This window comes from Pongo abelii, chromosome 10, assembly GCF_028885655.2.
Source record: "Pongo abelii isolate AG06213 chromosome 10, NHGRI_mPonAbe1-v2.0_pri, whole genome shotgun sequence".
NCBI classification, from domain to species: Eukaryota; Metazoa; Chordata; class Mammalia; order Primates; family Hominidae; genus Pongo; species Pongo abelii.
In genome coordinates, this window is record NC_071995.2 from 50,352,356 (window position 1) to 50,375,612 (window position 23,257).

Below are 23,257 nucleotides of genomic sequence, written 5' to 3' on the forward strand. Positions count from 1 at the left end.
TTTTTCTCAAATCAACTGTGCTAACTGACTCTGAGAAACAAACATTCTTGCAGAAATACACACATAGACACACACACAAACACACATACATACACATGCACACACACGCAGAGCTAAAAGAGCATCCTTGAATCTCTCAGCTTCTTACTCCACTGAATTTTTCTTCATAGTAGTTAACACTGCTTGACTTCGTATTATATATTGCTTTGGTAGGTGCATATTTTCACTCTCCCTCTATGGGGCCAGTGTCTTTGCCTGTTTTGTTTATTCTGGTATTCCCAGTGCCTGAGAAATGCCTAGCTCACTAAATATTTGTTAAACAAGCCCACTATTTCATATACACTTTAGATAGAGAGGCTATAAGCATATATACACACAGGCCTTACACATTAGAGTGAAAAGGAAGTCGGTTGAAGGAAGAGGAAGGCAGGGCCATTGTGTGGGAGCAGGACTAGGGAGTGAGTGGTAGGTGGTAGAGAGTGAGACGTGGGGAGAATGAAGGGACCACCACTCACTACACAGACAGTGAGTGTGCACAACCGCGGGTGCTTTGAGAACCAGAGCAGGAAGCCGTGCGGAAGCTCTAATGTCTGTATCTGTCATGGGGTAATGACTTGCAAGGCTATTGTGCAGAATAGGTGGCACAGGGCATGTGAAGTAATGGGCCTGCCCAGCAGCGGCCTCGGTAATACATTTCAACTGTTTACAAGGATCAGCCCTCACCCAGTGCCTACCTGGCTAAAACCAGTGAAGAGCCACATGAGCCCAGGGACCCAGAGCGAAGCAAGAGTCAGATGAAGAAAAGTTAAGGCACTGCAGATGGTGACATCCTGGGCAACAGATTCAACTGAGTACCAAACAGATTTAATCATTTATTGCAGGAGAAGCAGAGAACTGGACACAATCCCAATCAGAAGATGAAGAGAGTCCCTTGGCAGTGAAGGCCCAAGAAAGGCATGGGGGCAGAGGGGCTTGTAGCTGGCCTTGGGGAAACATCCTGGGTAAGTGTGTTGTCTTTGCATTTCAGGCAATGACCCAACGAAACGGGACCAAGAAGGAGGCCACTGAGAGAGCTCCTGACTGGACTCCTTGCATTGAAGCATCACACCTTGAGGACAGCAGGGAGAGGAAATGGGTTTGGGACTGTAGTGACAGACAAAGCATTTCTTGACTTGGAAACGGAGCCCAGGGAAGGAGAGGGAGGAGATGGGTGGGTTGGGAAGCCTTCGGCTTACAGAGCCAACCACTTGTCCATCATCTGGAGGCCTTTTTGGTGGCACAGCTGCTCACTGAGGTTTTGGCAAGGGGATCCTTGAGCTCGCTGCCACAGCTGCCTTTGGTCTTGATGTCTGCAGCTGCAGTTTTGTAGCTATAACTGCTTGAGGCGCCAAAGCCCATGCTGAAGCCAGCCCCTCCTGCCCCAGCATTGGTGCTGCTGATGACGGCTGGAATGGATGAGAGAAGACCTCAGCCCCAGTCAGCTGTAGCCCCACGTCAGAGCCCCTTCTGGGGCATCCCGGGCCACCCCCTTTACTCTTGCCCACAGTGGCTTCCTGCTGAGATGGATTCTCTCTGTTGTGTGTTTCAGTCTACTAAGAGATTTTTATCAGCACTGATCATACGGCTTCATTTTTCATGCACTTAGCCTCATACATTTTACCTTTTCCTATTAGTGTGTGAATTTCCCCCATGGGCAGGACCAAATGAAGAGAGGCACTTCCCAGGGCCCATCTGGTGCTGCTGGTCTGCTGATGAGGAAAGGGGCCACTGAGAGCCCTGTGTTTCAGCACCACAGCTTCTCCACACAAGCTCTCCAGCTTTTACAGCTGAGGACATGCTCTCATTCATTCATTCAACCATTCCATCTCATTCATTCATTCCACCACCCAACCCTTCAGGCCCCTCAATTCCCCTTAACTACAATCTGAGGCCTTTGCTTTGGTCAACAGAAAAATAATGTCACCATTAAGCATTATTCGTTGGATGATACACTCATGAGTATCATTTGATCTTTCTATAGGTTGTACTTTCATCTCTCATGATAGTCTCCTCCATCCACTGCTTCCCCTTAGTTACTACAGCCAGCTCCTTCCTTTTGCCCTTAAGTCTCCCCTGAGCCCCCTCTGTCATTCTGATTTCTCTTTTGTGTCATGAATTAAAGGGACTCAGACTTCTGGTAAGGTGACCAAGGGCAGAACTGAGATCTGCAGATACTTACAGATGCTCACAGAATTTGGATATTCGCCAGACATCCTGAAGAAGGAGAAGAAAAACAGGTAAATCCCCCATAAATAATCACCCCAACCACCTGGAAGTCACCTCTGTGAATAAGCCTCTCCACGCAGAACGTGCCTTCCCATCCCCATCCCAGCCTCCTTTCTTCCCACACATCCTAGTGCGACCCCCCCAAGAAATAGAAAACTGAGATGAAAATCTGCTGCAAGGAGTCATCCCTCCATCAAGATGCTTTAGAACTGCTTGCTGTGTGGGATCATTAGGCCTCCACTTCCCTCTAGTCATGCCACTGTTCTTAGACGATTAAGAAGAATGAGTTTACCTCCCCATTGGAGCCCCAGGCTTTGCTGGAGTGACCTTGAACTTGGACAGCCCTTAGAGGCCATCTTGCTCTTCCCCCCACCCACAAAAATGCACCATGAAGGGTCAGGGGATGCTGTTTCTCAAACACTGCCAGCATTAATACCTCCTTTCCCACAGCCTTTGGGATTTTTTACAACTTGGTCTTTCTTGTTGTCTAATTTTGGCCTTCCTAATCATGTGACAAGCCCATTTGCTGTATGGTTTTACTTCAGTAGGACCTAAACAGGACCAAACTGTTTGCCTTGGAGCTTCCTACCAAAGCAGAGAGAAAACTGGTCCCGACCCAGGGTATCCGGCCCCTCACCTGCACTCCTCGCTCTCTAGCAGCTTGCGGTAGGTGGCGATCTCCACATCCAGGGCCAGCTTCAGGCTCAAGAGCTCCTGGTACTCACGCAGCATCCGTGCCAGCTCCTCCTTGGCCTGGTGCAGAGCGCCCTCCAGCTCATCCAGCTTGGCCCGGGCGTCTTTCAGGGCACAGTCCCCCCGCTGCTCAGCGTCGGCGATGGCTGTCTCCAGGTTGGCACACTGAGGGGCAAACAGATCCAGCACTTAAGAGTCAGAGCCCAGTTCTGAGATCTTGCTTGGACAACCTCCCCTCATTTTGTCCTGACTGATGGTAAGTGCTTGGAGAGCCACCTGGTTTATCCAACTTTGGCCATCCCTAGAGGTGAGTCTGTCCTTCCCCTAACTCCAGGCATGGTTCACCCTGGCTCACGCCTCTGCATCTGAAAGTAGCACCACTTAGAATGGCAGTCATTAAAAAGTCAGGAAACAACAGGTGCTGGAGAGGATGTGGAGAAATAGGAACACTTTTACACTGTTGGTGGGACTGTAAACTAGTTCAACCATTGTGGAAGTCAGTGTGGCGATTCCTCAGGGATCTAGAACTAGAAATACCATTTGACCCAGCCATCCCATTACTGGGTATATACCCAAAGGACTATAAATCATGCTGCTATAAAGACACATGCACGCGTATGTTTATTGCGGCACTATTCACAATAGCAAAGACTTGGAACCAACCTAAATATCCAACAATGATAGACTGGATTAAGAAAATGTGGCACGTATACACCATGGAATACTATGCAGCCATAAAAAATGATGAGTTCATGTCCTTTGTAGGGACATGGATGAAATTGGAAATCATCATTCTCAGTAAACTATCGCAAGGACAAAAAACCAAACACCGCATGTTCTCACTCATAGATGGGAATTGAACAATGAGAACACATGGACACAGGAAGTGGAACATCATACTCTGGGGACTGTTGTGGGGTGGGGGGAGGTGGGAGGGATAGCATTAGGAGATATACCTAATGCTAAATGGCGAGTTAATGGGTGCAGCACACCAGCATGGCACATGTATACATATGTAACTAACCTGCACATTGAGTACATGTACCCTAAAACTTAAAGTATAATAATAATAATAATAATAGTAATAATAATAAAGAAAAGTTTAGAAAATAAGTTGTACTTACTATGCAAAAAAAAAAAAAAAGAAAGAAAGAAAGTAGAAAACCTTCACCTGGGAGGGAGGAGGGGAAGGCACTGAGAAAGTGGGCGGCCTGGGCACGTGGCCCCTGCCCTCTCCCTCCTGGCCTGAAATATCAGCTGTAAGATTTTTATGTCAACTCTGAAAAAAAGTCTCTGAGCAGCTAGACTTCATTCAGCTCTGCGGTGTACAGGTTGTTTTAGGAGATCCCATAAATCATGGGGAAAACATGAGGGCTAATAAAGTTCCTATTAATAAAATGTCCTATAAACTTGCCACACTTAGAGTTTGGTCCCCAAATCCCACAGAGAACTATGCTAAATGGCAACAGGCTTAGAAGATACCTTTACTTAACTGGGAACAGAAAACCAAACACCGCATGTTCTCACTTATAAGTGGGAGCTGAACAATGAGAACACATGGACACAGGGAGGGGAACAACGCACACTGGAGCCTGTTGGCAGGTGGAGGGAGATAGAGCTTTAGGAAAAATAGCTAAAAAAATAGCTAATGCATGCTGTGCTCAATACCTAGGTGATGGGTTGATAGGTGCAGCAAACCACCATGGCACACATTTACCTATGTAACAAACCTGCACATCCTGTACATGTACCCTAGAACTTAAAACCAAAATTAAAAATTAAAAATAAATAAATAAATAAAATAGACTGGGCACAGTGGCTCATGCCTGTAATTCCAGCACTTTGGAAGGCCAAGGCAGGTGGATCACCTGAGGTCAGGAGTTCAAGACCAGCCTGGCCAACATGATGAAACCTCGTCTCTACTAAAAATACAAAAATTAGCCAGGAGTGATGGCGTGCAGCTGCCTGTGGTCCCAGCTACTCGAGAGGCTGAGGCAGGAGAATCACTTGAACCCAGGAGACGGAGGTTTCAGTGAGCCCAGATTGCACCACTGAACTCCAGTCTGGGTGACAGAGGGAGAATCTGTCTCAAAAATATATACATATTAATTAATTAATTAAAGAAGATAGTTTTGCATAACTGCAGCTGGGGCTGTGTGCTTGCACTTATGTGAAAGCCCCTAGGGGGCTTCCTGAGCCCTTCAGTCTGGTATGTGTTCCCTCAGCTAAGGTTTTGGTGGGAGCTGAGGTTTTCTTTCTGGGGTGTGCCCATCTGTGAAGCCATATTTGCTTCACACCAAGGAAAGCAGCTGATCCAAGGCCAAATGGGCGCTAGAATATGGTCCAGCTGCCACCATCCTCCTCTGCTGGGCAGGCCCTCAGCAGTGCCAATGCCCTCACATTTTGGATGAGTGGCTCACAGCCTCAAGGAGATGCCTAGGACCCAGCCTTCTAACCACAGAAAACCCTGCCCCACCCTTGGGACTGTAGAGGTTTTAATCATTCATGGAGTGGCCACACACACTGTCACTTGAACTCTTCAAACTGTCTTCTGTTCTTTTTTACTGACCAAGATCCCACAGAGTGAACCTGGGCAGAGGGACACCAAAAGCTTGGGTCTTGTGAACGTGGCCCGAGTTGAGAGGACTTGAAATTTTAGCATCCTTTGAAACAAATGTCACATGAATGCTGAGGACACCAAATGCCAAGAAACTGTGCATGTGACATGGTGGGCTCCTTTGATGGAGGAGGCCAGAAGGGCAGGAAGCACCTTAGCTGAGGGCCCTCAAAAGGAGCTGCAATGGGGACTCAGCATTGCGAGGGATCCCCATTTGTTCCCCACAGAGGGTATCTTCCCTGACCACCAAAGCAAGTCACTTTCTAGTAATAACCTCATCCAACCATAAACACATAGCATTTCATTAGTTAAACACTGTAGTAGAATACTGAGGGTAGCTTCAAACATCAGTGTTTTTTCTGCACTTATATAGCTCTTGATTAAACAAAAACACCGTAAGTTATTTAATGCTGGTCTTTCTTCTTCCCACTACCATGAGCACAGAGGAGTAGTGTGTGTGTGTCTGTGTGTGTGTGTGTGTACATGTGTAAGCATGCACCATGCAGGGTGAGAGATGGGGTGCAGGGGAGGGTAAGGAGATGGGACAACTTGACTTGCCTGGGAGCTGAGAGCCTTAAACCCTTGCACTGCCTTCACAAACTTGAGGACTCATGGGTTTGCTTGCTTTAGAGCCACAGATGTGGTTGCACAGGTACTACCTCCCAAAGAGGGGGACCTCGGTGCAATGTCCTTCCCACAGCACAGCACTAGTGCAGGCCCCACACGAGTGCAGGGCCCTGAGCCCGATCTGGGTTGTGGGAGCTGTGCCTCCTCCATTTTGTTCTAAAATCTCCTGCTGGATTCTCTCTCCTCCCAGAAGGTATCATCATGGGAAACCTTCAAATGGCTCCCTTTTACCTCCTGAGTTAGGTCTAAACCCCAAGGCCTACCTATTCCTACCCAGTGGTGTCCCCTGCTCCCTGCCACCCCTGCTGAGCAGTGAGCCGCCTGCCCCAGATAGGCAAGCCCACCTGCATGCGTGCCGTGCACATCCCTACCTAGGCCCATTGCTCCTGCGGGCTCCTTCACCTGCTCCTTCCCCTCTCCCAGTGTAATCCCACCTCCTGCAAAGCTTCCCTGGGGTCCTCATTCACCTCTCACCCCTCTGGGCTCCTGTAACACTTACCTACAGTGTGTAGGCTGCTTTATCCCTCCATATCTGTTCAGATCATCCTCTCCTGGTAAATTAGAGGAGGCCCTAAGGAGGGCACTGTGTTTTACCCTTTCTTCATATTCTGTCTGGCCCAGATTGCGACTCAATAAATACTGTTAGTGGATTCATTTCATAGAACCCACCTGCTTCTTCACATTCCCTATCTCTGAGCGGATCCTCTGGATCAGGCGGTTGAGCTCAGAGATTTCAGCCTTGGTGAGCTTGAGGTCATCCCCATGCTGGCCTGCTGTGACCTGCAGCTCCTGGATCTGAGGTTGGGTGACAAGAGAAGAGGAACACAAGGATCCTACTGAACTAGGGCAGGTCCCTTTTCTTCTGGACAGAAAGGATCCTGCCCTAGTTCAATAAGATCCTCAGGTTCTCAAACATGAGAGCCTTGGTGGAGTGTGAATTTCCTATCCTCATTTTGCCAAAGTGGAAACATGAAGAAAACATGAAGATAAGACAATATATGTGAATTACCCACAGAAACTGTGTCAGAATCCTATCAGGGTTGTAGCTGATGTGGCCTCAGCCAAGGGCCATCACAGAAGAAGGGCTAAGCCCCATACATGTCCGCAAAACAAGCCAAGAATGTAGTTAATCTCCCTTACCCATGGGGTGGCATTTCCACAAGACCCAACTCCAAGACAAAGGAGGTCTTGACTGAGCCCAAATACACACACACACAAACACACTTGCACACACACGCACACACACACACACATGCACACATACTGAGAGGGTGCTAGCTGTGGCCAGTGGGACTCAGCACACCTGGCACCCAGCTCACCTTGGTCTGGTACAGGGTCTCAGCCTCAGCCTTACTCTTCAGGGCAATCTCCTCATACTGGGCACGGACCTCGGCAATGATGCTGTCCAGGTCTAGGTCCCGGTTGTTGTCCATTGACAGGATAACGGATGTGTCACTGATGTGGGACTGGATCTGAGTGATCTCCTGGGGACGGTTGCGGGAGGGGAGCTAGTTAAGGGGTACTCGTGAGGAACCAGTTCTCTTGGTCCTCCCTGGGCAAATTCCTCACTGTCCCTCTGCCTTTCCTCAGCGTTTGAACTCTGCTTCAGCACCGGTGCCTGGCAGGCACGTGAAGGAGCACCTTAGGCTTTCAGCCCCAAACGTTGGGACTCCTCTCTCCATTGCACACTCAGGAGCACTCCTGCCCTCTTCTACATTCTCATCCTCAGAAACCAGCCACTGCCACCCTCTGCCCATAGGACCAAGTCTGAACTCTTTACCTAGCACCTGAAGGCCCCCAAGGAGTCACCAGCACCAGTCCCTTCCCCAGGCCTCTGCGCCCTTCCTCATTCCTCATGCTTTAGCACAGGACTGGTTCCTGGACCTTCTATTTTTCTGCCCCACTCAGCACCCAGTGAAATCATCCTCTTTCTCCTCTCTCTCCAAGAACCTTCACTGATGGCCCAGGCAGAACCCACCATTCCTTCCTCTGCTCTCTGAAAGCTCAGCTACATGGTGTTTTCCTGCCAGGCTGTGAACTCCTGGAGGGCGAGAATCATTTCTTCTCTTTCATGGACTCCTCAAAACCTAGTTCATTGTTCAGCACTCAGTAGGGCCTTGGTGAATGTCAGGGGCACCAGGTTGAAAGCTTTCTCCCTCCCAATTCTTGGTCCACACCACCCTCCAGCCAGGGGCCAGAAGCCACTTGTTAAAGGAGAAGACCTCACAAGGGAGGTCAGCCAAGTCCTTACCCCTTCATAAACGCACTTGAAGAATTTAATCTCATCTGTCAAGGAGTCCACCTTGGCCTGGAGCTCAACCTTATTCATGTAAGCAGCATCCACGTCCTGGGAGCACATGACAGTCAAGCCGCCCTGAGAGGGCCTTCCCTGCCCATCCCTCCCTCCCTGCCACCAGAAGACTTGCTCTCTCCACTCCCTTCACCCTGTGCTTCATGGGGGGCTCAGTCCCTGAGAGTAAACCAACTAATGTGCAGTGCAAACCAACTAAAGTGCAGTAAAATGCCCAGATTTTAGACTGGCAAATTCTAGAAACAGCATGCATCCCAGGCAAGGGACTTGGAGGGAGGGGCTGGGAAGTTAGAGTGCCAGTCACCCCTTCCCAAGGGACTGAGTGACCTACAGGGCCCCTTTCCTCACCCTACAAGCATCATTGTGCCAGGTGGTCAGGTCTAAGCTTCTTCCAGCCCACCTTGCACCCTTCTTACCTTCTTGAGCACCACAAACTCATTCTCAGCAGCCGTGCGTCTGTTAATCTCCACCTCATACCTGCATGGGGCAAGACAATGAGGTAATTCAGTTCTGCAAACACTCACTGAACAGTTAGTGACCACCTCTGTGATGAGAGCTGCAGGGTGGTGGTCTTCAAACTGGGATTCATGTACCCCTGGGGCACACATAACCTTGCTTAAGGGGATGCAGGCAAGGACATATTTAAAGGAATCAATTTCCAGCTCCTCTGTGCCTATTCAGTCTGTCTTAAAACTACCTGCCTCAGAGAGCACCTGTGGTTGAGATGTCATGCAGATTCTACTGTCCCTCTCCCTGTCACAATTAGCCCCTCCCACATTATAGCAGAGGTGAAAAGACACCCCCTTCTGGCACATGGCATCTTAATACCATGCAGTGGCCCAGGCTGCAAAAACCTCCTAGGCACCAAACAAAAGCACCATTCTCACTTTCAAACTGTATATTATACCTATTTCTTATACATATTTCTGTTCCAGGTGAAGCAGAAACAGAAGCAAGGTCTAAGACACAGAAATGTGATTAGGACTGCGATGTTCTTAATACAGACATATTGTTGATTGGGGAGGTAAGGGTACTAACCATTTTATTTAAGGAGCTTACCTCTTCCATCCCTTATTATTCTCAAAGAATGCGTTACAGGACATTTGTGAGAGTATGGTAATGAAATAGAGCATTGGTAAGAAATAATTAATGCTAAATGGATAAGCAAAATGTGGTGTATACATACAATGGGATATCATTCAGACTTAGAAAGAAAAAAAAATTCTACAATATGCTACGACATGGATGAACCTTGAGGACATTCTGCTAAGTGAAAGAAGCCAATCACAAAAAGACAAATATTCCAAAAGACAAATGATCTCATTCATGTGAGGTACTTAGAGTAGTCTAAGTCAGAGACAGAAAGTAGAATGGTGGGAGCCAGGGGCTGGGACGAGAGGAGAGAAGAAATGAGGAATTAGTGTTAAGTGGGTATAGAGTTCCCATTTCACTAGATGGAAAGTGTGTTCTGGAGGTGGACCGTGGTGATGGTTGCACAACATTATGAATGTATTTGATACCACTGAACCGTCCACTGAAAAATGGTTAGGATGGTAAATTTTGTTATGTGTATTTTACCATAGTAAAACATTGAAAAAAAGAATTAAGGCTAGATAATAGCTTTTGTATTCATGTACTTAACGTAAACAATCCTTTTCAGCTCTTCACTGATTCCTAAGGCATGTCCCTGGAAGCCCCCTCCTCAAAAAGCACTGTTGAGTGTGGCGATTCCTCAAGGATCTAGAACTAGAAATACCACTTGACCCAGCCATCCCATTACCGGGTATATACTCAAAGGATTATAAATCATGCTACTATAAAGACACATGCACACGTATGTTTTTTGCGGCACTATTCACAATAGCAAAGACTTGGAACCAACCCAAATGTCCATCAGTGATAGACTGGATTAAGAAAATGTGGCACATCTACACCATGGAATACTATGCAGCCATAAAAAAGAATGAGTTCATATCCTTTATAGGGACATGGATGAAGCTGGAAACCATCATTCTGAGCAACTATTGCAAGGACAGAAGAACAAACACCTCGCATGTTCTCACTCATAGGTAGGAATTGAACAATGAGAACACTTGGACACAGGAAGGGGAACACCACACAGCAGGGCCTGTCGTGGGGTGGGGGGAGGGGGGAGGGATAGCATTAGGAGAAATACCCTGTGTAAATGATGAGTTGATGGGTGCAGCAAACCAACACAGCACATGTGTACATATGTAACAAACCTGCATGTTGTGCAAATGTACCCTAGAACTTAAAGTATAATAATAAAAAAAAAGCACTGTTGAATGGCTGAGCAGTGCAGGGTAGTGAAGGGAGCTATTTCAAATGTGACTGGGATGTTTTCTGAGGCTACAGATCTTTCTAGTTATGCTACATAAAACACACAGAAAGCAGTTTATATGATTTATCCCAAATTCTGTGTCTTATTCAAAAGATAACTGAAAGCTTTTAATCAAATTATGTCATGAAACAGCTATTTCTATTACAGTCAATCTTTATTTTATATTATCTTACAAAATGATTAATAATGTCTACCCCCTTAATAAAAATAAAACATATGGTAGTTGCCAGATCAATTAATTTTTAGTAGTTTATATCTATTTCCTAAAATACATAGAAAACGTTTGACCAAGTGGGCTGTCAAAATCAATGACATTAGTTGTAAATAATTTTACATTATTTACTTCTAGAGGCCAAACACTAGAGTTCAATACACACATTAAAAAGAAAAATAAGTTTTATAGCATATTAACTTAAAAATAACTTATTATTTAAAAGTATATTTCAATGAATAATTAAAAGTTAAATCATGAAAAAGCACATATTGATTTCTCTTGTTTATAACATAAATAGTTGTATTAGTTATATTAAATCTAAATCATTTTAATCTTGAATGCTTTCAATAACCTATTATACAAGACATATTTCTTAGTTTATTGCTGAGTGGATTTTATAACAGTCCCTAAAGTACAAATTCTTATTTTTACTTGAATTTAGAAATGAAGTCAGGCTTTTTCTGATAAAAAGCAACTCATGTCTCTGATTTGAACTGAAAATTGGCTTTTCCAATGAAGTTAGAGGGCAGATATTTTCTATATAAATTGAATGAGGTAAATCTGCAGCTCCAAAGTTTCAAAAATGTGCCAGTTTGTGTATTCGTGTACAAAAACATGAGGCAGAATCACATTATTTTTTAAGGATAAAGAATTGGCATAGGTGTATTGAGTACTAACAATGTTTTATGTTTCCAGTTCTTTCTGATCCATTGGATTAAACGTGGTGCTCCTAAAGGACAGAATAAGTTGTATAAGCATGGTCATTTGATCAGTCTTGGTAAAGCCTTATTGAAAAATTTTCCAGAAATTTGGAAGATAATGACTTTACTGACTAGGAAACAAGTTCTTTTTGCAAGTCAGATGGTTTTTAATTTTTGCTTTCAAAAAAAAGAAGGATTTGAATTGTCAGCTGACAGATGGTTAAACATGATCTTTGATGATGAGTCATTATGTGATTTTGACATGTAATCATTCACCTAAGAAAGTATGTGTTGAGTGTGGGGTACTTTGTAGGCACAAAACAAAACAAATATCCCTGCCCTTACGAAGCAGAGAGAGACAAACAACAAACATAACAAATAAGTTGTGTCAATTATGCAGCATGTTAGACACAGTAAGCACTATGGAAGAAAGAAAAAGCAGAAAAACTGGAAAGGCATTCCGAGAACTAAATAACACTGGGCTTGCAAAACTCCTTCCATTAAAATCTACTTATATAATTAAAGTTTCCCAGCACTCACCTAAGAATGGAAAACACACAGGACTAGAATCCTATCTCAGCTCAATAAGAATCAATATTCATACATGGATAACTAAGACACTTAGAAAAAAATCTGCCCCATTCAACTCATTAGGAAAAGTAGTTTCAATTTTTTTCATTTTTTATGTTTAATACTTATTTAACAAAATTAGCAATACATTTCGTTGTTTGGATAACTCAACCCAAAATAAGTCTTCTGACATTTAAAAACTTATGATCACAAAAGGTAAACTTTCTTTTTTTCTTTTTTTTTTTTTTTAGACAGAATCTTGCTCTGTCACCCAGACTGGAGTGCAGTGGCTTGATCTCAGCTCACTGCAACCTCTGCCTCCCAGGTTCAAGACATTCTAATGCCTCAGCCTCTGAGTAGCTGGGAACACAGATGCGCACCACCATGCCCGGCTAATTTTTTATATTTTTTGTAGAGCCAGCTGGCCTCGAACTCTCGAGCTCAAATGATCCACCTGCTTCAGCCTCCCAAAGTGCTGGGAGTACAGGCCAGAGGAAGTCAACTTTCTAAGGTTTCAAGATACATGCATATTTTGTGATAGGGTGATCAATAAAAGACTTAGAGGCATAAAAATATATTATATTATAGCAAAATTATGTGGGGAAAGTGGCATGAAAATTGGAATCCAAATGGGAAAAGGATCAAGGTAAAAGTTACGATTTTTAAAGCAGAGCCCGTTCATTGGCTTTTTAGATGAGGGGTGATGGGCACTAACCTGGATGCAATTGGATACATCTAAATGAGTGATGTGGCTATTACAATTTAAATGGGAACACACATAATACGTTTGAAATTACACCCTTTGAAACTACTTACACTTATGATTAAAAGGTTGTAGTTTCAATTTTTTACCTGTGAAATTTTTTAACTGTGAAGTTTTTAAAAATTATTTTAGAGAGTCTATGAGAAAAGTTTCAGCGTATACAATGATGCTTCAGACATATATATTGTGCATCTTCTAGAAACTCACAGTTTAACAGGAAGGCAAATGCACTGAAAATTCTAATTCAGTGATGATACATGATTAGCATTTCTTATGATATATCATAAGAGAGATGCAAAAACCTGGCATGAGGACCCACAGGTGGAAGAGATGGGTCATAAAATCAGTTTTAAAATACTCCTAATAAATGCAGCTAATATTTATTGTACCCCTTACTACATGCTAAACACTGTGCTGAATTCTTAGCACACACTATTTCATTTAATCCCCATAACAGCCCTATGAAGTAGATTCTATTATTATCCCAATTTTATAGATGAGGCAAAAGACATGAAAATACTTGGCCAAGGTCATAATGCTAGTTACTAGTGAAGCTAGGATTCAAATCCAAGCCTTCTGACATAGGGAAAACAATGCCTTACATTTGTGTAGCACTTGGATTCTTTTCAAAGCTGCTAATACACTACCATCTGGCTGGCATTATCCTCTCAATAGCTCTTTTAGGTAGCAAGGCAAGTATCAGTATTTGGTTTTCATAAATACTAAAACTAAAGTTCACAGAGGACACAGAGACTCATCTGTGGTTGCTCAACTAGTTCATGGTGATTCAGGAGCACAAAGCCACTCCAATCTGAAAGGCCCAGAGATAGCACTGCCCCTGGACGCCTCCATGTGTGACTTCTGGACTGTGTCTGGCAGCCCCCTGTTCTTTCCAGACCCTGCTTGCATCTCTAATTGGGCTCCAGTTCCCATCCTAATTCCACCGATCTCAGTTCACACCATATTTGTTTCTTCTTGTTGGTGGCTATCTGAAACTGTTCTTTAAACCTGTCCTCACAATCTGTGTGCTCTCTGAGGTCAGGGACCGTGTCTCCTCCTTCCTCAGGTTCTCCATGCAGGGCTTGGGCCAGGGTTCTGCTTTGAGGGAATTTCAGAATAGGGATGGGCAGGTAGATTGAATATGGAGCAAGAGAAAGAACTCAGCTCTGACGATCTCCAGCCACTTGAATTGTGGAAGAAGCCACGTGTCCCTAGAAATCCTGGCATCTGGAAGCAAACTTCCAAAATATCAGGTCACACTGAGCCTTGATTTATTACTGTCTCATATTCAGCTCAACTTGGAGGAAGACACAACCTCTGGTTCCATCTCATTCTCAATCATCCTCAAACATTCTCAATTATTCTCTTTAAAGCCAGGATTCAGCAGCACAGCCATGATTCAACATGGAATAAGTTTTTTAAATTCTTTTTTTTAGATTTAAAATTTGCTCTGGAATTGGTGGGGTGTCTTACGTTCTGGGAACTGCCATGGAAACCTTCACTCAGGAGGAACTACAAAGGCATTTGGGTTGTCCATCTGGTTTTGATACAACTCTCTTTCCCCCATTCCTTCATTTTCAGTGCTAGAAATTGAGCACACATTTCGTAGACAGTTTGGAGAACCGGTGTAGGTAGATCTATTCTTTTCCTACTTCCATTCTGTCTGGATGTTCCTCCCTCCCCCAGTATCAGCAAAGGATCTAAGAAGCAAAAATGCTGTCTCCAAACGAAAACCTCATTTGAAATCAGATCCTCCAGGGCCATATTCCCTGCACTCACTCACCTCTTCTTGTAGTCCTCCACCAAATCCTGCATGTTCCTCAGCTCCAAGTCCAGCCTCACCCTGTCCCCAGACAGCATCTCCAGCTGCTTCCGCATGTTGCTGATGTAGCCCTCATAAATGGGCTCCAGGTTCTTCCTGCAGTTGTTCAAGTCCAGCTGCTGTAGGAGGTTCCACTTGGTCTCCAGCACCTGATTCTGCTGCTCCAGGAACCGCACCTGGAACCCAAAGGTAGTCATCGCCCAGAGTCCCCAAGTTGTTGCCTCTCAAGAGTGAGGAGAGGGTCCCAAAAACCAGAGGCAGCCATCCTGGGGGACTGGGGGTAGGAGAGAACAAGGTTCATCCCGGGGTGGCTTCAGCCAAGGGACATGCTCTCCTGGATCTCCAAGACAAGAAATAGGACCCGGTCTATAAGAAATCAGGAAGAGGGCTTAAGCAATGGTACCATCTGCCTCTGCCTCAGTGAGTTTTCATGAGACAGAGGTAGCTTCTCTTGCTATAAATGCTGGTGTTTTCTGAGTAAAGAGAATTGGGGAGCAGGGGAGAAACGGACTGGGGAGTGACATTGGAAAGCACACTGGCATTTAGAGCATTCCTCCTGTTGTGTAGACTAAATTGCACTTGGTTTGTTCATTTCTTTGTTGTTCACAGCAGGTTACCACATCTTCACAAGGTTCCTTCATACTGGACCAGGGTGCACATTTTTTGACTCAATAACTCCAAGCCCTCTGCCACACACCAGCATTCCTCTTCTCACCTATCTTTTAGCTTGAGGGGCAGAAGGAAACATGCTAGGGAACAACAGACATAAAAGAGCAAGAGAATGCCCCGGCCTCTGGAATAGCTGCTGTGTTTCTTCCACGCAGACCTGTGCCCTCCCGCCACCTCACTTCCTCTTCTCTAGCATAGTGGTGACACTCGGTCCACCACCAACTGTCCTGTCCAAGGTGAGCTCATTTCTTAGCCTCCCATGTCTTAATATCTTCATCTGCAAGGCAGAACAACAACAGAATCATGGGTTGTGCATTAATAAATGAGAATCACTTGGGACGGCACCATAAATGTCAGCTATTGTTATCAGGCTGTCCCCTTATCACTCACCATCTAGACCTTCCACCCAGGTGGAGACAAGAGAAGCCCATTCCCTGTCTCCTCTCCACTCACTGGGGTCATTGCCTCGGAATCTCCGGAGACAACTTCCCTATTACCCCAATTTCTGGATGCCCCAAACTCAGCACACACCTGTAACTTTACATGCACTCTTTCCAAGTGCCTCCTCAGCCTCACCCTTCAGTTTTCTGGCCCTTTTCTCTCACCTCCTCTATCACCTTCCTGGCTACACACTCACCCCACTCCTCAAGCACCAAGCACCAAGTCCTGCAACGTCTCTTGGCCTCTGTTCCTAATGCCCTGCCCTGAATGTGGGTCCCATCTCCTCTTCTGATATTGGGAGCTCTCAAAGTGCCCATTCCTTGGAGATCCTGCCCCCTCCCTTCCCGCAGTCTTGTCTCATGCAAGAAAGAAATGAAGGTCCTTGATATGTTTTGGCTGTGTCCCCCCCCCAAATCTCAACTTGAATTACGTTTCCCAGAATTCCCACGTGTCGTGGGAGGGACCCAGGGGGAGGTAAATGAATCATGGGGGCCGGTCTTTCTCCTGCTATTCTCCTGGTAGTGAATAAGTATCACGAGATCTGATGCGTTTATCAGGGGTTTCCGTTTTTGCTTCTTCCTCATTTTTCTCTGGCTGCCGCCATACAAGATGTGACTTTGGCCTCAGGTCATGATTCTGAGGCCTCTCCAGCCGTGGGGAACTGTAAGTCCAATGAAACCTCTTTTTTTTTTTTCCGTCTCGGGTATGTCTTTATCAGCAGCATGAAGACGGGCTAATACATCCTGTTTTTTGGAAGTATGTGCCAGGCACTGTTCTGAGCACTTTGTAAACATCCCAATTAAGCCTCATCTCAACCCACTGGAGTAAGACCCATTATTGTGCCCATTTTACAAATGGAAAAGGGAGGCTCGGAGAGGTTATGACCCGCCCACGCTCCCACGAAGCTCGCCAGTGGCAGAGCCAGCACCACTGTGCACACTGCGCCCAACGCAGGGACAGGCCGATGCCCGAGGACTCACCTTGTCGATGAAGGAGGCGAATTTGTTGTTCAGCGCCTTGATCTGCTCCCGCTCCTGGGCGCGCACTCTCTGGATCTCGGGGTCCAGCTCCACGTTGAGCGGAGCCAGGAGGCTCTTGTTGACGGTGACCTGAGGGATGACCCCGGGCGGGCACACGGAGGGACACGCGGGCCCCAGCCCGGAGCTGCCGAAGACGGTGCCCACGAAGCCGCCCAGGCGGCCGCCGCCCCGCCCCGCCGCAGCGCTGAGCGCCAGGCGCCGGCTGCCCCCAAGGCAGAAGAGGCTCTTGCTGCCAAAGGAGGCCGAGCCCTTGACCCCGGCCCGGAATGAGGCGGAGCTGCTGCCGATCCCGCCCGAGAGGACCGCGGAGCAACCGCTGAAGCCTAGGCGCTCCCCGCGGGGGAAATGGGTCAGTTGGCGGCTCATGGCTGGCAAGGACCGGTGCTGGCCGCGCGGGAGGCAGGAGGGGCGCAAACAGCAGCTGCGTTCTCAGCCCAGCTCGCCCCTTAAATAGCCTGGCTGGCTGGAGTCAGCCTAATTTGTATGTCGACAACACCTTTTAGATCCCTTGAGGCTTCTTGGGTTCTTCATGTAGGAAATTACATGCACTCACCGAGATTTTTGTCTGTTCCACCGTGAACTCCCCATGAATCCCTATAAAGTGACCCAGAACCCAGCATTTACTTGGCTCACCTCCTGCATTATCAGGGCTTAGCGACTTATCTCCACCTGCTGGCCTCCAATTACTGGGGTTATCACTCCCAAGATCGCCCCTGGAAACTTCCAGTGGGGCTGACCCTCTGGGTGTGTGTCTGGGGAGACCAAGGTGTGTGAAGCAGAAGTCCAGGCTGCTTCTGCTTCAGAAGGCCATGAATAGAGTCAAGACTATCCCAAAAAATCATCCTTAGCCTGTCCTCCTCCTGCCTCCCAGGCTTCTGGATGAGGACAGCTCTGTCCCATGTGCAAGAAGGAAGTTCAGATTTTGGCCCCGTCTGCAGAGACCTCTCAGTCTATTGGGGAAGGCAGGACACAGAGAGCTCTGGTCACAAGTGTTGGGCGTTGACTTTGGACCAGAGCGAAAAGATTTCTCCACTAAGCATTTCTGGATTAAGAATGGGGACCATGCTATCTGGGAGGGAGGGAAGAAGGTCTGGGGAGGTGGCACAGGAAGGCTCAGGCGTGGTTTAGCAGATGATATTTCCTAAGGTTTTGGTGGTTTTCATTTTTGTTTTCTTTTAATAGCAGAAGAGGCTTATTTATTTCATCCAGGAAACCTCTGCTCAGGTCATTTGCAACCCTGTCATTTCTAATTCAGCATCAAAATGTGATCAGTTATTAGGAACAGGTCAAGACTCTTCAGATCTAAAACCAAGAACTGGATTCTAGAACTTCATTCCCTTCAAGCTACAGAGGCTCCTTCTTCCACCTAACCCAATTTCCTTTTCTCAAACTTAAGCTGCCTTCAAGTCTCCTCCTCTCTTAGCAACAGCTCTCCTGTTCCTCTGGCATGCGGGTGGGATTATTTCATTGCTCTTATTTCTCAAGCTGCCTGAGTTCTGGGTGTGTGTTCCATTTCCTCTATCAGATTGACAGGGCCCCCTGGATTCACCCTTCCCTCCCCTGCTTCCCCAGTGCTCAGCCCAGGCCTTGGCCAAAGGGACATTCAGGATGATTGTGAAACAGCAGAGTGCTTAGGACAAGGCTTGTTACTGCACCTTCAGTGATACTCTGAAGGCTGGGCTCCCCTTGGGGAACTCATGGGATGGCTAAATGGTACCTGGGGGTAATTGGCTGACATAGCCTCCACTGGGCCAATGACAGGACATAATTAACAGCCGAAGCGTTTACTCCATGGGGAACAAAGTTGTGAGGGCATTGTTAAGAGGTGGAGATGGCACCGATCACAGATGAACAGATAACGGCATCTGGGTGTCCTAGGTGGGAGAGAGGGTGGGCTGTCAGTGCTGCCTCAGAGGAAGGGCTGTAGTCCCTTCCCTCTGAAGAGGAGAAGGGCTGTAGTCCCTTCCCTCTGAAGAGGAGAAGAGCAGTGTCAGTGTGGCTGGGTGACAGCAGACCCTTCAAGAAGATCAAGGTTATGTTTTTCATTATTACATGAGATTTTCCCTCTACCTAATAATTTTAGCCAGTTTTTTTTCCACAAGCACGAAAATGAATTTATTTATTCCAGCCATTGAGAATAGAAAAGTAAGGAATGGATTACATTGAAAGAGGAGAATTTTTACGTAGGATTGACTGACAAAGAGTGTCTTTGAAATCATTTTTTTTTCTTCCTAGAAATTTTCTTTTCTTTTTTTTTTTAAGTTCAAGCCTAAAGTTTTATTTTTTATTTATTTATTTATTTATTTATTTATTTATTATTATTATACTTTAGGTTTTAGGGTACATGTGTGCAATGTGCAGGTTAGTTACATATGTATACATGTGCCATGCTGGTGTACTGCACCCACTAACTCGTCATCTAGCATTAGGTATATCTCCCAATGCTATCCCTCCCCCCTCTCCCCACCCCACAACAGTCCCCAGAGTGTGATGATCCCCTTCCTGTGTCCATGTGTTCTCATTGTTCAATTCCCATCTATGAGTGAGAATATGCGGTGTTTGGTTTTTTGTTCTTGCGATAGTTTACTGAGAATGATGATTTCCAATTTCATCCATGTCCCTACAAAGGACATGAACTCATCATTTTTTATGGCTGCATAGTATTCCATGGTATATATGTGCCACATTTTCTTAATCCAGTCTATCATTGTTGGACATTTGGGTTGGTTCCAAGTCTTTGCTATTGTGAATAATGCCGCAATAAACATACGCGTGCATGTGTCTTTATAGCAGCATGATTTATAGTCCCTTGGGTATATACCCAGTAATGGGATGGCTGGGTCAAATGGTATTTCTAGTTCTAGATCCCTGAGGAATCACCACACTGACTTCCACGATGGTTGAACTAGTTTACAGTCCCACCAACAGTGTAAAAGTGTTCCTATTTCTCCACATCCTCTCCAGCACCTGTTGTTTCCTGACTTTTTAATGATTGCCATTCTAACTGGTGTGAGATGGTATCTCATTGTGGTTTTGATTTGCATTTCTCTGATGGCCAGTGATGATGAGCATTTTTTCATGTGTTTTTTGGCTGCATAAATGTCTTCTTTTGAGAAGTGTCTGTTCATGTCCCTCGCCCACTTTTTGATGGGGTTGTTTGTTTTTTTCTTGTAAATTTTTTTGAGTTCATTGTAGATTCTGGATATTAGCCCTTTGTCAGATGAGTAGGTTGCAAAAATTTTCTCCCATTTTATAGGTTGCCTGTTCACTCTGATGGTAGTTTCTTTTGCTATGCAGAAGCTCTTGAGTTTAATTAGATCCCATTTGTCAATTTTGGCTTTTGTTGCCATTGCTTTTGGTGTTTTAGACATGAAGTCCTTGCCCATGCCTATGTCCTGAATGGTAATGCCTAGGTTTTCTTCTAGGGTTTTTATGGTTTTAGGTCTAACGTTTAAGTCTTTAATCCATCTTGAATTGATTTTCGTATAAGGTGTAAGGAAGGGATCCAGTTTCAGCTTTCTACATATGGCTAGCCAGTTTTCCCAGCACCATTTATTAAATAGGGAATCCTTTCCCCATTGCTTGTTTTTCTCAGGTTTGTCAAAGATCAGATAGTTGTAGATATGCGGCGTTATTTCTGAGGGCTCTGTTCTGTTCCATTGTTCTATATCTCTGTTTTGGTACCAGTACCATGCTGTTTTGGTTACTGTAGCCTTGTAGTGTAGTTTGAAGTCAGGTAGTGTGATGTCTCCAGCTTTGTTCTTTTGGCTTAGGATTGACTTGGCGATGCAGGCTCTTTTTTGGTTCCATATGAACTTTGAAGTAGTTTTTTCCAATTCTGTGATGAAAGTCATTGGTAGCTTGATGGGGATGGCATTGAATCTGTAAATTACCTTGGGCAGTATGGCCATTTTCACGATATTGATTCTTCCTACCCATGAGCACGGAATGTTCTTCCATTTGTTTGTATCCTCTTTTATTTCCTTGAGCAGTGGTTTGTAGTTCTCCTTGAAGAGGTCCTTCACATCCCTTGTAAGTTGGATTCCTAGGTATTTTATTCTCTTTGAAGCAATTGTGAATGCAAGTTCACTCATGATTTGGCTCTCTGTTTGTCTGTTGTTGGTGTATAAGAATGCTTGTGATTTTTGTACATTGATTTTGTATCCTGAGACTTTGCTGAAGTTGCTTATCACCTTAAGGAGATTTTGGGCTGAGACAATGGGATTTTCTAGATATACAATCATGTCATCTGCAAACAGGTACAATTTGACTTCCTCTTTTCCTAATTGAATACTCTTTATTTCCTTCTCCTACCTAATTGCCCTGGCCAGAACTTCCAACACTATGTTGAATAGGAGTGGTGAGAGAGGGCATCCCTGTCTTGTGCCAGTTTTCAAAGGGAATGCTTCCAGTTTTTGCCCATTCAGTATGATATTGGCTGTGGGTTTGTCATAGATAGCTCTTATTATTTTGAGATACGTCCCATCAATACCTAATTTATTGAGAGTTTTTAGCATGCAGGTTGTTGAATTTTGTCAAAGGCCTTTTCAGCATCTATTGAGATAATCATGTGGTTTTTGTCTTTGGTTCTGTTTATATGCTGGATTACATTTATTGATTTGCGTATATTGAACCAGCCTTGCATCCCTGGGATGAAGCCCACTTGATCATGGTGGATAAGCTTTTTGATGTGCTGCTGGATTCGGTTTGCCAGTATTTTATTGAGGATTTTTGCTTCGATGTTCATCAAGGATATTGTTCTAAAATTCTCTTTTTTGGTTGTGTCTCTGCCCGGCTTTGGTATCAGGATGATGCTGGCCTCATAACATGAGTTAGGGAGGATTCCCTCTTTTTCTACTGATTGGAATAGTTTCAGAAGGAATGGTACCAGTTCCTCCTTGTACCTCTGGTAGAATTCAGCTGTGAATCCATCTGGTCCTGGACTCTTTTTGGTTGATAAGCTATTGATTATTGCCACAATTTCAGATCCTGTTATTGGTCTATTCAGAGATTCAACTTCTTCCTGGTTTAGTCTTGGCAGAGTGTATGTGTCGAGGAGTTTATCCATTTCTTCTAGATTTTCTAGTTTATTTGCATAGAGGTGTTTGTAGTATTCTCTGATGGTAGTTTGTATTTCTGTGGGATCGGTGGTGATATCCCCTTTATCATTTTTTATTGCATCTATTTGATTCTTCTCTCTTTTTTTCTTTATTAATCTTGCTAGCAGTCTATCAATTTTGTTGATCTTTTCAAAAAACCAGCTCCTGGATTCATTAATTTTTTGAAGGGTTTTTTGTGTCTCTATTTCCTTCAGTTCTGCTCTGATTTTAGTTATTTCTTGCCTTCTGCTAGCTTTTGAATGTGTTTGCTCTTGCTTTTCTAGTTCTTTTAATTGTGATGTTAGGGTGTCAATTTTGGATCTTTCCTGCTTTCTCTTGTGGGCATTTAGTGCTATAAATTTCCCTGTACACACTGCTTTGAATGCGTCCCAGAGATTCTGGTATGTTGTGTCTTGGTTCTCGTTGGTTTCAAAGAACATCTTTATTTCTGCCTTCATTTCGTTATGTACCCAGTAGTCATTCAGGAGCAGGTTGTTCAGTTTCCATGTAGTTGAGTGGTTTTGAGTGAGATTCTTAATCCTGAGTTCTAGCTTGATTGCACGGTGATCTGAGAGATAGTTTGTTATAATTTCTGTTCTTTTACATTTACTGAGGAGAGCTTTACTTCCAACTATGCGGTCAATTTTGGAATAGGTGTGGTGTGGTGCTGAAAAGAATGTATATTCTGTTGATTTGGGGTGGAGAGTTCTGTAGATGTCTATTAGGTCCACTTGGTGCAGAGCTGAGTTCAATTCCTGGGTATCCTTGTTGACTTTCTGTCTCGTTGATCTGTCTAATGTTGACAGTGGGGTGTTAAAGTCTCCCATTATTATTGTGTGGGAGTCTAAGTCTCTTTGTAGGTCACTCAGGACTTGCTTTATGAATCTGGGTGCTCCTGTATTGGGTGCATATATATTTAGGATAGTTAGCTCTTCTTGTTGAATTGATCCCTTTACCATTATGTAATGGCCTTCTTTGTCTCTTTTGATCTTTGTTGGTTTAAAGTCTGTTTTATCAGAGACTAGGATTGCAACCCCTGCCTTTTTTTGTTTTCCATTTGCTT

General features: G+C 44.9%; 1 protein-coding gene across 3 annotated transcripts; it reads right to left on the reverse strand.

The window, feature by feature from the left end:
* Positions 1 to 859: 859 nt before the first annotated feature.
* Positions 860 to 17,490, reverse strand: KRT72 (keratin 72). Of its 3 annotated transcripts, XM_024257248.2 has the most exons (10): positions 17,036 to 17,473; positions 14,907 to 15,121; positions 8,930 to 8,990; positions 8,454 to 8,549; positions 7,522 to 7,686; positions 6,872 to 6,997; positions 2,903 to 3,123; positions 2,219 to 2,253; positions 1,236 to 1,445; positions 860 to 1,108 (listed from the first exon to the last, which is right to left on the reverse strand). In XM_024257248.2, the coding sequence occupies exons 1-9, from the start codon at positions 17,459 to 17,461 to the stop codon at positions 1,255 to 1,257; spliced, it is 1,536 nt and encodes a 511-aa protein (XP_024113016.1). In that variant the 5' UTR covers positions 17,462 to 17,473; the 3' UTR covers positions 860 to 1,108; positions 1,236 to 1,254. The 3 variants fall into 3 exon arrangements, with proteins under 3 accessions (XP_024113016.1, XP_054383944.1, XP_054383945.1); XM_054527969.1 differs by having other exon boundaries at positions 860 to 1,445; positions 17,036 to 17,490; XM_054527970.1 differs by having other exon boundaries at positions 860 to 1,748; positions 17,036 to 17,466.
* Between the last annotated feature and the right edge of the window lie 5,767 nt (positions 17,491 to 23,257).

Bases quoted from the DNA above. Each gene is read 5' to 3' on its own strand.
- KRT72 (XM_054527969.1), bottom strand. From the start codon at position 17,461: ATGAGCCGCCAACTGACCCATTTCCCCCGCGGGGAGCGCCTAGGCTTC. The intron at 8,550-8,929 runs GTAAGAAGGGTG...ATGTGCTCCCAG, and splicing joins AGTTTGTGGTGCTCAAGAAG to GACGTGGATGCTGCTTACAT. The intron at 2,254-2,902 runs GTGAGGGGCCGG...CTCCTTCTTCAG, and splicing joins CTAGAGAGCGAGGAGTGCAG to GATGTCTGGCGAATATCCAA.